At 44.0% G+C, this 13653-nt stretch overlaps 1 protein-coding gene across 4 annotated transcripts in view; it reads left to right on the top strand.

The window, feature by feature from the left end:
- The window catches only part of KIF24 (kinesin family member 24), a 42545-nt gene that overhangs the window by 13832 nt on the left and 15060 nt on the right, over positions 1-13653 (top strand). For all 4 annotated transcript variants that reach the window (XR_005776956.1, XM_040421184.1, XM_040421182.1 and 1 more), the window contains exons 3-7: positions 124-313; positions 1448-1545; positions 7842-8057; positions 9853-9940; positions 13487-13608. Coding sequence is in view for 3 of the 4 variants with exons in the window: in XM_040421184.1 (XP_040277118.1) it covers positions 124-313; positions 1448-1545; positions 7842-8057; positions 9853-9940; positions 13487-13608 (714 nt within the window). In the remaining variant the exon portion in view is untranslated. The remainder of the gene's footprint in view (positions 1-123; positions 314-1447; positions 1546-7841; positions 8058-9852; positions 9941-13486; positions 13609-13653) is intronic.

Here is a 13653-nt window from a genome sequence, read left to right as displayed (position 1 = left end):
GATTCAGGGAAAAAGTTGATGGTGCCATGACTTCCTCGCTGTAAGCGACTAACCAATATGTCATCTGTGCTTGTGTTGGAGAACCCCTTTAATTATTTCCTTTTTTTTTTTTCCATTGGACAGGCCCAGCTGCACAGAGAAGGATGGAACCTGGACCGACAGCGATAAAATCAGAGTGTGTGTCCGCAAACGTCCTCTGGGTTTGAGGGAAGAGAGACGCGGGGAAGTCAGTGTGGTGACTGTAGAAGACAAGGAGACCATTGCAATTTATGAGAAGAAAGAAGCTGTTAATCTGAAGGAATATATTCTGCAGGTATGACTATAGTGCCATCTTGATAGCTGCCTTCAAAATGTCGTGTCTGGTTCTCAACAGGACGCCCACAGGGCTGAAATTGAAGGAGTTCTCCGAGGCTGGGAACTTGTGGTCATTGTGCTGGGCATGGTGCCAAAGTAAAAAAAACACAAAAAAAAACATCACCTCTCACGAGCACCCTGTGTCCAGCAGCGAACTCCCATCGATACAGCTTCTCATCTTTGCTGGAACAGAAGTGTGATGTGCTGTCACCACTGCCGGCCAGTTAGTGACCAGTGCAGGAATAGCATGTACCACTGAGCTGCCGCTCCTGCATCGGTCACAACTAAGGCCATTGATTGGCCGGCGGTAGTGACATGCATGTAGATGGCAAATCACACTTCCGATCCAGTTGGGATTGGAAACAGAGATGGGAGTTTGGCGCTGGACGCAGAACACCTGTGACAGATGAGGAGTATTTTTTATTTTTTTCGTTTACTTTGGCGCCATGCCTGACCTCGTGATGAACCCTTGAAAAGGTGAGGCTCCACTTTAAATTTACAGCACAGAAAATATAAGTTGCTTAAAAAACAATTCCAAAATATGTCAGAATAAGGGCTCATGCACACGACCGTATGTATTTTGCGGCCCGCAAAAAACCTGGAGGACGTCCGTGTGCATTCCGTGTTTTGCGGAATGGAACAGCTGGCTGCTAATAGAACAGTCCTATCCTAGTTCGTGATGCGAACAATAATAGGACATGTTCTATTTTTTTGCCGGATGGACGTACGGAAACGGAATGCACACAGAGTAACTTCCTTTTTTTGTGGTCCCATTCAAATGAATGGTTCCGCATACCGTCTGCAAAAAAAACGGAACGGAAGGAAAATAAGTTCATGTGCATGACTCCTAATGGTGAAATCTGATCCCTCCCTGGTAATAGCATTGCCCCATGCATAACAGTCCACACGGTACTGTTCTCAAAGTACTGCCCACATCATAGTACCCACAGGAACGGGCACCTATGCTTCTGCAGTAAATGTTGCCCATTGGCCCATACACTGAGCATGGCTAAAAGCAGCCGCCGCAGTCGCCTTTCTGACTTGCTCATCATCTTTTGTGTGATCTTCATCGGCTTTGTTTCCTTTTTTTCAGCACGTATTTTATTTTGATGAAGTGTTTAGTGAGACGTTCACCAATCAGGATGTGTACATGAGGACCGCTCACCCGCTCATCCGGCATGTGTTTAATGGGTATGGGATGTTCTTCCATCGCTTATGTCATCATGTTATTTTATGGATGTGTGAATGAATGTGGTGCGTCAATGTCATTTCGAGGTGTTAAGGGTTAACCCAGCTTAATCCCTGTATAAATCCTGCAGCTTTCTTGAATACGTTTAGATCAATTCTTCACCACTTTCAAGATCTCTACATACTGTCAGTGAATTGAAACATTCTAGTTTGCATCCAAAAAGTTCTGAGGAGTCTTCCAAAAAATGACGCCAGAGCCCCAGTGGGGGGGAAGGACTGGGGAAATTCATGGAGCGCTGGGAAAAATACTCATGCAGCGGCTGGTTATTTAATACCCTCCACGAAGGGTACAGTATTCCCTTTGTCAAAAGTCCCCCCACTCTATTTGTTCAGACTCCAGTTCAGAGCTCGGAACATCTTCAGCTTTGTCTGGAGCAAGAAATCGAACTACTAGTTCAGATGAACGTTCTTGTTCAGGTACCGACGAATCAAGTCGGTCTGGGCTGTTATTCCAGGGTTTTTATGGTAAGAAAGCCAAACGGGAAAGTGCGTCTTATCATAAATATGAAAAAGCTGAACAAGTCCATAAAGTACGAAAAATTCAAGATGGAATCTATAAAAACCACGAAGTCAAAGTTTTACAAGAAGGGGCGTTTCTAGCATCCATAGACTTAAAAGATGCGTATTTTTTCACGTACCCATTCATCCAGAGTCTCAACATTTTTTGAGAATAGCGGTGTGGGTCCAAGGGCATCTAAAACATTTTCAGTTTCAAGCACTGCCGTTTGGGATAACAACTGCCCCCAGGCTTTTTACGAAAATTATGCTAGAGATGATAACCCCTCTAAGAAAGGAGAAAGTAATGATAGTTCCATACCTGGATGACCTTTTGATAGTGGGGGACTCCCAGAAAGACCTAGAAACCAATCTATCCAAAACGATAGACTGGAGGAACTGGGTTGGATTTTAAATTGGGAGAAGTATCACTTAGTTCCCACGCAAAAATAGTTTTTTTGGGGAATTCTCATAGACTCAGTTAGTCAAAAATGTTTTTTTTTTACCAGTAGAGAAGGTCGCAAAGATCCAATCCCAGGTAAAACAATTCAGAAAACAAAAATCCCACACCATAAGGCAAACGATGGCCCTGATAGGGTCTTTTACAGCTTACATCCCAGCAGTGAAGTGGGCGCAAATACATTCCCGTCCTCTTCAGAGATTTATGTTAGAAAAATGGAACCGGAAGCAGGATTCCCTAGACAGACTGATAGCGATTCCGGATCACATTCTGTCCTCACTAAAATGGTGGGAATTAAATTCAAACCTGCAGAAGGGAGTACCGTGGATAGTAAGAAATCAGTTGATCCTCACCACGGATGCCAGTCTCTGGGGCTGGGGAGCGCATCTCCAAGCATTGTCGGCCCAAGGGGAGTGGTCCCAATCCCAGTAAAAATACTCGTCAAATCACCGGGAACTTCTGGCGGTTTGGGGGGGCTCTAAGTTACTTCTCATTGGAGCTAAAAGGTTCCAATGTACAAATAAGATCCGACAACAAGACGGTTGTAGCGTATATAACCCACCAGGGAGGAACGAAAAGCGAGTGACTACAAGCCTTAACCAACAAAATTTTCTTGTGGGTAGAGGACAATCTCCTCTCCCTATCAGCGTTTTTTTTTTTTTTTTAAAGGGGACACAAAACATCCAAGCGGATTTCCTCAGCCGCAGGAAATTAGATCCGGGGGAGTGGCGTTTAAAAGAGGAAATTTTTCAAGCCTTAACACAAAAATGGGGTCTTCCCCAGATAGACTTATTTGCAAACAAGATGAATGCGAAATTACCAGCCTATTTTTCCCTAGATCCAAGGGATCCGAGGAGTGCAGGGACGGATGCACTGTCTCTTCCTTGGAAATTCCAACTAGCATATTGCTTCCCACCTCTGCCACTGATTCCAAGGGTACTCAGAAAAATTAAAAGAAGAGAGGACCAATGTAATTCTAATCGTACCCAATTGGCCGAGGAGATCTTGGTTTCCTCTCCTGGCAAAAATGTCCACGGAGGAACCATGGATTCTACCCTGGTCAAGGGCCGGTTCTACACCTAAAAACGCAAAGTCTGCACCTCTCGGCTTGGATCCTGAAAGGGCTATCTTAAAATCTAAGGGTCTGTCTGACAGAGTAATCAATACCATGCTAGCCAGTAAAAAAAAGTCACAAATAAAATTTACCGTAAAATCTGGAACAGATATGTTTCCTGGTGTTCAGAAAATCTTTCTAACTCAGCGGGAAGTATTTTGTCTATTCTAGACTTTCTCCAAGAAGGCTTTAATAAGGGTTTAAAACCTAGCCCTCTTAGAGTACAAATTTCAGCATTAAGCGCCTATTTAGATGAAAAAATAGCATCTAATCCATGGATCATTCGCTTTATGAAGGGAACAGACAGGCTCAGACCCAGAAGTAGACCTCTGGTCGCTTCGTGGGATTTAAACACTGTTCTTTCCGGTCTCACTAAACCCCCTTTTGAACCCTTGGAATCAGCAAATATCAGATATCTGACCCTTAAAACAGTATTCCTAGTTGCCATTACTTCTGCACGTAGGGTTAATGAGATACAAGCCTTCTCGGTTAAAAAACCCTTCATGATTGTCAGGGATGATAGAATAGTACTGAGATTTGACGATTCCTTTCTGCCTAAAGTGGTCTCGGAGTTTCATAGGATGGAGGAGGTGGTTCTTCCTTCATTTTGTGAAAATCCCAGATCTAAAAAAAGTCGTCTTTCACACTTTGGATGTGAGAAGGTGTCTTCTGAGGTATATATCGGAAACTAAGGATTGGAGGAAATCTAATAAACTCTTTATCCAATTCTTAGGGGGTAGGAAAGGATTAAAAGCATCCAAACCTTCTATTGCACGTTGGCTTTCACCAAAGTGGTAGCAGAATTAGCGGCTTTTGTAATACTGTCAGGAATTACTCTGGTGCCCTATCTGGACGATTTCTTAATAGTCTCTCAGTCAAAAGAGGGGCTAGAAAAGCTATAGAATTCCTCTACTCCACTTTAGAGAACTTAGGATGGATAATAAATTGGAAAAAATCTAATATGATTCCTTCTCAAGTTTGCATTTTTTGGGAATTCAGTTAGACTCCTGTCTGCAAAGCAGTTTTCTTCCCCTTCCAGGAAGAGAGTCGATCAGGGAACAAGTATGGTCAGTCTTCCTTTCTTACCAGTGTTCTTTCGGGGAGGCGGTGCTCGGGCAGATGACATCAGCGATTCCAGCAGTACCGTATGCACAGATCCACTCCAGAGATCTTCAGGAGGACATCCTAAGATCGTGGGACGGCTCCCCTTCTTCCTTGGATCAAAATTTCCACCTTTCTTCAAAGACTAGACTCTTTCTGTTCTGGCGGACGGTGGCAGAAAATCTATCAGGAGGAGCTCCATGGACATTTGCAGACCAGACTATAATTACCACAGATGCCAGCCCTTGGGGTTGGGGAGCCCACTCCCAGAACATGTACTGGCAAGGGAGATTAGATTTGAATGCGAGGAAAGCATCCTCCAACTTCAAAGGATTAAAAGCGGTAGAGATGGCACTGAAGTTGGCTCTTCCAGAAATAAAAAACAGCAAGATTGTTTGTTTTTTATTCGGACAATTCAACAGTGGTGGCCTACATAAACAGTCAAGGAGGAACAAGGGTCTCTTCCCTTTTACATCTATGCCAGGAGATCTTTTATATAGCAGTAGAAAGAATGCTTTTTCTTTCAGAGGTGCATTTGAAGGGGAAGGAGAATGTCATAGCGGACTTCCTCAGTCGGGTTTCCATAAAACAGGGAGACTGGTGTCTGAACATAGATTTTTTTTTTTACAGATAGTTCAAAGATATGGTCTTCCTACCTCAAGAGCCAACAGGAAGGTAGAGAGATTCTTCTCCCTTAATCATTTGGACAGCCCATTAGCAGTGGACGGTTTAGCACAGGACTGGAGCCAAGAGTTAGGATATGCCTTCCCTCCATTTTGCCTTATCCCACAGGTGTTGAAGAAAATAGAGCGAGAAGGAACCGCTGTTATTCTGATAGCTCCAACGAGGTCCTGGTACTTGAGTCTTCTGAGGTTGGCGGTACAACCTCCATGGACTCTGCCATTGAGAGAGGATCTTCTTTACCAGGGTCTGTTAGTTCAACCCAGCCCAGAAGGTCTTCATCTCTACGTGTGGATTTTGAAAGGGAGGTATGGTCGAGAAGGGAATTGTCTGACAAAGTGGTCTCCACCTTGCTGAAAAGTAGGAAGGCAGTTACCTCTAAAAAAAAAAAAAAAAAAATTAAAGTTTGGAATATTTTTTTCTACCTTCATAGGTCATAGCCCAGACCCCTTTAAATCTCCAGAAATACCAAGGATCCTAGAATTTTTGCAAGCAGGGCTAGATAGGAATCTGAAGGCTTCCACATTAAAGGTTCAGGTAGCTGCTCTAAGTTATTATTTTTTTAATTCCAGGTTAGTAGATCATCCATGGATTAAAAGATTCTTGTCTGCAGCCCTCCAGATTGCATCCTTCCTTAAGACCCTTGTCTCCTCCCTGAGATTTAAATACGGTCCTTTCGGCCCAATCTCAGAAGCCGTTTGAACCATTAAGTGAAATCACTATTAAAATGCTTTCTTTTAAAATGGCCTTCCTTCTAGCAATAACCTCTGCTAGACGGGTTTCTGAGATACAAGCTTTCTCTGCCTTCCCTCCCTATACCACGATTTTAGAGGACAAGGTGATTAAGACCAATTTTATCCTTCCAGCCCAAGGTGGTCTCCGATTTTTCACAGAAGTCTGGATGTGATACTGCCCTCTTTCTGTCCAAATCCAGACAATACGTTAGAAGAAAAATTCAATTGCCTAGACATCAGAAGATGTCTAGTGTTTTGCCTAGATTCCACATCACCTTGGAGGATAGATGAGAATCTCCTTATCCAGTTTCATGGTAAATTTAGGGTCCGCAAGGTTTCTACTAGTGTTATTGCTAGATGGGTAAAGAATGCTATTTCCCTTGCCTATTCTTCGCTTAGTCTGCCTCCTCCAACGGGGTTTGGAGCTCATTCTAGTAGGGCTATGGCGGCCTCTTGGGCAGAGAGGGCAGATGCTTCTGGGCACAGATTTGCAGAGCTGCTACTTGGAGCAAAACTACGGACCTCACGGTATGACAGACCTTATTTTAAGTCAGCGGGGTCGGACATTTGTTGCCGGCATCCATTGTGTGAAGGATCTGGCGCTGCAATTTTAGTTTAATACGGAAACTTGGAGGCAGATCTGAACAGGGCCTAAACCCTCACACAGCTGAGATTGCTACAATGTATCAATACTCTATAACAGGCATCAGCAACCTTTAGTACTCCAGCTGCTGTGAAACTACAACTCCCAGCATAAAAACATGCTCGGCTGCTCTTCTAAGGGTACTTTCACACTAGCGTTTTTCTTTTCCGGCGCCGAGTTCCGTCCTAGGGGCTCAAATCCGGAAAAGAACTGATCAGTTTTATCCCCATGTATTCTGAATGGAGAGCGATCCGTTCAGGATGCATCCAGTTCAGTCTTTTCTTACTGATCAGGCTTTTCAGAAAACCGTAGCATGTTGTATTTTTACCTCCGGCCAAAAATCCAAAACACTTTGACTGCATTAACGCCCATTGACTTGCATTAATGCTGGATCCCGCGCCATGTGTTCCGTCAAACGGGATCCGGCTTTTGCATGTTAAACCCGAAAAATGTGAAAAAAAGTCCATAAATGGCTGATCTGTTTTTTCCAATGCATTTTTTCATTGTGATCATAATCCTGATCAGGATTCAAATGTAATCCGTTTTCACACATTTTTCCGGATCCGGCGGGCAGTACCAGCGACTGAATTGCCCGCCGGATTCAAACAACGCTAGTGTGAAAGTACCCTTACTCCCATGGAAGTGAATGAAGCATTTAGGGAGTAGTAGTTTCTGAACAGCTGGAATGCCGGAGGTTGCTGATCCCTGCTCTATAAGCTATGAACTCCGTATATTCAAAGTCCAGATTGGGAACACCCCCTTTAAAAAGAATATAAAAGGGAACCATAGGTTCATTTTAAGTTTAACCCTTACTGTACGCGTGGCTGTGTATTTCTACAATCTTCTACTCATGCATCGTTTAATACTTCCCCGGCTGCCTGTACCTGTGTACAATATATCTGCCATTTCTGTGACCTGGTTTTCTCCCTTAACTCCCCTTTTCTTTTTTTTTCGTTCCACCACATTTACATTAAATAAATATAAATAATATTTTAATATTTTTTTTATCAGGGGAAATGCCACGTGTTTTGCTTATGGTCAGACAGGAGCTGGTAAAACCTACACCATGATTGGCACCCCGAAGAACCCTGGACTCTACGCCTTAGCCGCTAAAGACATCTTCCAGCAACTGGAGACTAATCAACAGAAAAAAGACCATTCTGTTTGGATCAGTTTTTATGAGATCTACTGTGGGCAGCTGTATGACCTGCTAAATGGACGGAAAAGGTAGGTCCGACCCCAGGAGGGGCTGCAGTGTCCTGTAATGTTTATCATAATCAGCGTATGGGTGCAATGCTAGTCCTGGCATCTAATGTATAGCTGTATCACCACGCCATGCTCTCTTCACATTAAAGGGAATCTGGCAGCTGCTTTGTATATTACTGTTTATAACTGAAGCCAATGTAATATAGCAGTGCCTTCATTACAACGATACCTTTGTGTGGGTCATCCATGTAGCTAAACTGCCAAAAAGAAAGTTTGTTAGTTATGCTAATAAGCCTCAGAGTGCTCAGTGTGGCGTGATTAAAGGGGTTTTCCGCAATTTTTAATACTGATGACCTATCCTCTGGATAAGTAATCAGTATGTGATTGGTGGAGGTCTGACTCCCGGGATCCCTGCTGATCAGCTGTTTGAGAAGGCACCAGCGCCCCTCTGGACGCCGTGGCCTTCTCTCTGCTTTTCCTAGGCTAGTGAAGACATGTTTATTGGTCACGTGGCCTAGGTGCATTCAAGTGAATGGGGCTAAGCTCAATACCAAGCACAGCTGCTATACAATGTGCTTGGTAAGCTGCGAGAAGGCAGCGGCACTCACAGGAGCATCTGTGCCTTCTCGAACAGCTGATCAGCGGGCGTCGTGGGTGTCAGACCCCCACCAATCAGATATTGAAGTCCTATCCAGAGGATGACGTCATAGCACTCTGTGCATGCACTGTAGCTTCACTAAGTCAGATGCCCCGCGCAGGCAAGTGCAGGCCGTTGCCTGTTCTGCGCTTGTGCGAGATTTCACAGCGGGACAAGGTGGGCAGAGTTTAAAGAAAATGGTGATGTCGCAGAGGAAAGGAGCAGACGAAGTCACAAAGGGAGGTACTGGGCACAAGTGAAGAGGGGCAGTTAGTCATGCCCCGCTATGCGGCTCATTGAGGCTCATTAGCATAACTAACCCATTTCATTTTCAGGCGTTCAGCTACATGGATTACCCGCACAGAGGTATCATTGGAATGATGCTATATTACATTGTCTTTAGTTATATACAGCCAAAGTAGCTGCTAGATTCTCTTTAAGGCACCATGCCAAATTAAAGGGATTTTCCTAGATTTTGTGAAACTTATTTACCTTTAAAGATTTCCCACCAGTCCCACATCAGTGCTCTGACCCCCTCCCCCGAGCCTGCAGCAGTCACATGCCTTTCATCGGTCCCTTGACTGCTGCTGTCAATCACTGACCTCAGCAGCGTTGTGCTGTTCATGCCACACGTGACTACTAAGGCCAGTGATTTGCTGTAGTGTTAACGGACCAATGAAAGTGACATCATCAGTTCAGGCCTAGAAGGGGATTTCATGATTTTTTTTTATTTGTTTTCTACTTTCACTCTGTCCCCTGTTCCCTGTCAGATTTGACAAAATCTTTGAGAACCCCTTTAACCAGAATAGGAAAATGCTACCAAGAGCACTTATGGTTTGGAGGACTCGGTACCACCATGCTTGTTTGGATTGGTGCTATGTAATAGCAAATGACGTGTCTCTCTTCACAGATTGCCCTGGCAGTCACATCTGATTGTCAGGATGGATTTTTTTTTAGGAGGCCAGTTTCATAGGAAGAACATAAATCGCCCACTGTGTTTTGTATGGGGCACCTTTTTTGTAGCAGGGCTAGATCCTATGAGCTTCATCCCCTGATGTCCGAGGAGCACCCTACTATTATTGCAGGTCCCCTTGTATTTAGTCAGTGTCGGTCAATTGGCTGTCTATCGTACACAACATCCAGTGCCGTCTAATGAAGTCTTGCGCTTCCTTCCCTCAGACTCTACGCTAGAGAAGACGGGAAGCACGTTGTGCAGGTCGTGGGACTGCGAGAGGTTCAAGTTAAGAGTGTCGATTTCCTGCTTGAGGTAAGCGGCGCACCTTGTCTGGCTCTGCGAATGTTGGCTGCCAATTTATTGTAGTTTCTTTTATGAAGTGGATTCAATGCGAAGTTCCCAATACGACCTCACCTGTCCAGCAAGCTTTTATAGAATGCTGAATCCTGCAGTGAGCGACTCATCTCCTAATGCTGCATGTAAAAAAAACTGTGTTGAGCGAACTTGTGTTTTAGGTGTCCAAAGTTCGGGTTATTGAAGAGTCCCGTTGTGGATTCCGAATTCCGTTATGGTCTGTGGTAGCGGAATCCGTAACTGGATTCTTCGACAACCCGAACTTTGGACGCTGAACTTAAAACACAAGTTTGCTCAACACTACCCATAAACTATTATTTCCAGTCATCTTTTACTTTACAGAAAGCTTCTACGACCCCTGGGTTGTCCTGGCCATTGCCTGCCTGTTGCGTTGCATTGAGAAAATCTGTGTAAAAAATGGAAGCATTTAGGTTCAGAACTTTGATTCAATGCGAGCCAGTTGGGGGTGGGGGAGCCGCCCAGCAGACACTTTTTTCCCTGTTCCCGGGTGCAGAGTTTCAGAGTAAGGCTGCGTTCACACGAGCGTGTCCGGATTAGTTCCGGATGCGTCCCGGTGTGTTGCGGCAAACCCGCGCGAGTAGGAATGCAATTGCAGTCAGTTTTGACTGCGATTGCGTTGCGATGTTCAGTTTTTATCGCGCGGGTGCAATGTGTTTTGCACGCGCGTGATAAAAAACCGACTGTGGTACCCAGACCCGAACTTCTTCACTGAAGTTCAGGTTTGGGTTCGGTGTTGTGTAGATGTTATTATTTTCCCTTATAACATGGTTATAAGGGAAAATAATAGCATTCTGAATACAGAATGCTTAGTAGGTGATCAATTGAGGGTTAAAAAATAAAAAAAATTAGCTCACCTTGTCCTCTTGTTCGCGTAGTTTTCCCGGTCTTTAGTTCTTTAAAAAGATGAACTATGGGCTAAAGGACCTTTGGTGACGTCAGATCACATGCTCCAACCCTCAATTGATCACCTACTATGCATTCTGTATTCAGAATGCTATTATTTTCCCTTATAACCATGTTATAAGGGAAAATAATACAGTGAATAGACTGTCACCTAGCAACCGTGCGTGAAAATCGCACCGCATCCGCACTTGCTTGCGGATGCTTGCGATTTTCACGCAACCCCATTCACTTCTATGGGGCCTGCGTTGCGTGAAAAACGCTGAATATAGAACATGCTGCGATTTTCACGCAATGCACAAGCGATGCGTGAAAATCACAGCTCGTGTGCACAGCCCCATAGAAATGAATGGGTCAGGATTCAGTGCGGGTGCAATGTGTTTAACTCACGCATCTCATCCGTGCGGAATACTCGCCCGTGTGAAAGGGGCCTTAAACAATCTAAAAAGAATGGCAAAAAACTGATTTATCAACTGAAATAGAAACACATGATCAATAGGAGAAACTGAAACATCCAATCCACAGAAAAACAGGTGCAAAAATAGGTGATAAATGTGCCCCATAGTCCTTTGTAATGAAGGGAGCCGATCAGTGTGTCCTCATTTCCATTTACCTCCAGCAATAGAGCATGCTGCGATTTTCACGTAACGCATAAGTGATGCGTGAAAATCATTGCTCATCTGAACAGCCCCATTGAAATGAATGGGTCCAGATTCAGTGCGGGTGCAATGCGTTCACCTACCGCATTGCACCCGCGCGGAAATCTCGCCCGTGTGAACGCAGCCTAAGGGCTAATGCGGTCCGCCCAAACATGGATACCGGCCGTGTGCTTTCCGTATTTGGGGGAACGGCCTCTAATAGAACTGTCATTGTCCGTAATGCAGACTAGAATAGGACATGTTCTATTTTTTATTTGATTTTTTTGCATAACATATGGACACAGAATGCACACTGAGTCATTTCCGTTTTTTTGCGGCCCAGTTGAAGTGAATGGTTCTGCATACGGGCAGTAAAAAAAAATAGGTTAGTGTGCATGAGCCCTAACACATAGGGGCACATTTGTGAATTGTCTTAGACTTTACATTGTATTTGCGCATGTTTTTTTGTTTTTTTTCCGTCTGTTTCGGAGCTCGAGTTAAATGTTTAGTCAGTGGACTAGTGCGATTTATGGAAGTGTGCCTTTTTAACGTCTAAATTTGATTAGTTTACATGCGCAAAACTCCGTCAGCTCCTGGCTGGCATATGTAGCTGCAATTAGTCGGATCTTTTGCGACTCTGTGGTAGTTAAACAGTCACAAAATTAATGGATACGACTTTCAGTTTAATTAGCGACTTTTTAAAATATATGTACAACTTTTCTGGGGAGTATGCGACTTTGTAAACCATTAGATCAATGACTTTCAAAAGCCACACCAGACATAAATAACACATAGAAAATACAACACGCCTTAAGGCTGGTTTCACACGGGCATTGCGGGAAAAGGTGCGGGTGCGTTGCGAGAACATGCACGATTTTTCCGCGCGAGTGCAAAACATTGTAATGCGTTTGGCACTCGCGTGAGAAAAATCGTGCATGTTTGGTACCCAAACCCGAACTTCTTCACAGAAGTTCGGGCTTGGGATCGGTGTTCTGTAGATTGTATTATTTTCCCTTATAACATGGTTATAAGGGAAAATAATGGCATTCTGAATACAGAATGCATAGTACAATAGGGCTGGAGGGGTTAAAAAAAAAAAAAAAAAAAAAAGAAAATGTAAAAAAAAATTAAACTCACCTTAATCCACTTGCTCGCGCAGCCGGCATCTCTTCTGTGAGCAATAGGACCTTTGACGTCACTACGCTCATCACATGATCCATTCACCATGGTGATGGATCATGTGATGAACGCAGTGACGTCATCAAAGGTCCTATTGCTCACAGAAGAGATGCCGGCTGCGCGAGCAAGTGGATTAAGGTGAGTTTAATTTTTTTTTACATTTTTATTATTTTTTTTTTTTTTTTTAACCCCTCCAGCCCTATTGTACTATGCATTCTGTATTCAGAATGCTATTATTTTCCCTTATAACCATGTTATAAGGGAAAATAATAATGATCGGGTCTCCATCCCAATCGTCTCCTAGCAACCGTGTGTGAAAATCGCACCGCATCCGCACTTGCTTGCGGATGCTTGCGATTTTCACGCAGCCCTATTCACTTCTATGGGGCCTGCGTTGCGTGAAAAACTCAGAATATAGAACATGCTGCGATTTTCACGCAATGCACAAGTGATGCGTGAAAATCACCGCTCGTGTGCACAGCCCCATAGAAATGAATGGGTCAGGATTCAGTGCGGGTGCAATGTGTTTAACTCGCGCATCTCATCCGTGCGGAATACTCGCCCGTGTGAAAGGGGCCTTAAACAATCTAAAAAGAATGGCAAAAAACTGATTTATCAACTGAAATAGAAACACATGATCAATAGGAGAAACTGAAACATCCAATCCACAGAAAAACAGGTGCAAAAATAGGTGATAAATGTGCCCCATAGTCCTTTGTAATGAAGGGAGCCGATCAGTGTGTCCTCATTTCCATTTACCTCTCAGGTGATTTTGAAGGGCAGCCGAGAACGCAGCACTGGGGCCACAGGGGTGAATTCTGACTCTTCGCGCTCACATGCTGTCATTCAGATCCAGATCAAAGATGTTGGGAACCGCAAACTTGGCAGGTGAGATAATACTAGGTTGTCCTAGTGTTTTTTTCCCCAATACAA

The sequence above is a fragment of the Bufo bufo genome, chromosome 2 (assembly GCF_905171765.1).
Source record: "Bufo bufo chromosome 2, aBufBuf1.1, whole genome shotgun sequence".
Taxonomy (NCBI): domain Eukaryota; kingdom Metazoa; phylum Chordata; class Amphibia; order Anura; family Bufonidae; genus Bufo; species Bufo bufo.
The sequence above is the reverse complement of the archived record's forward strand: the minus strand, read 5'-3'. Positions and strand labels throughout refer to the sequence as shown.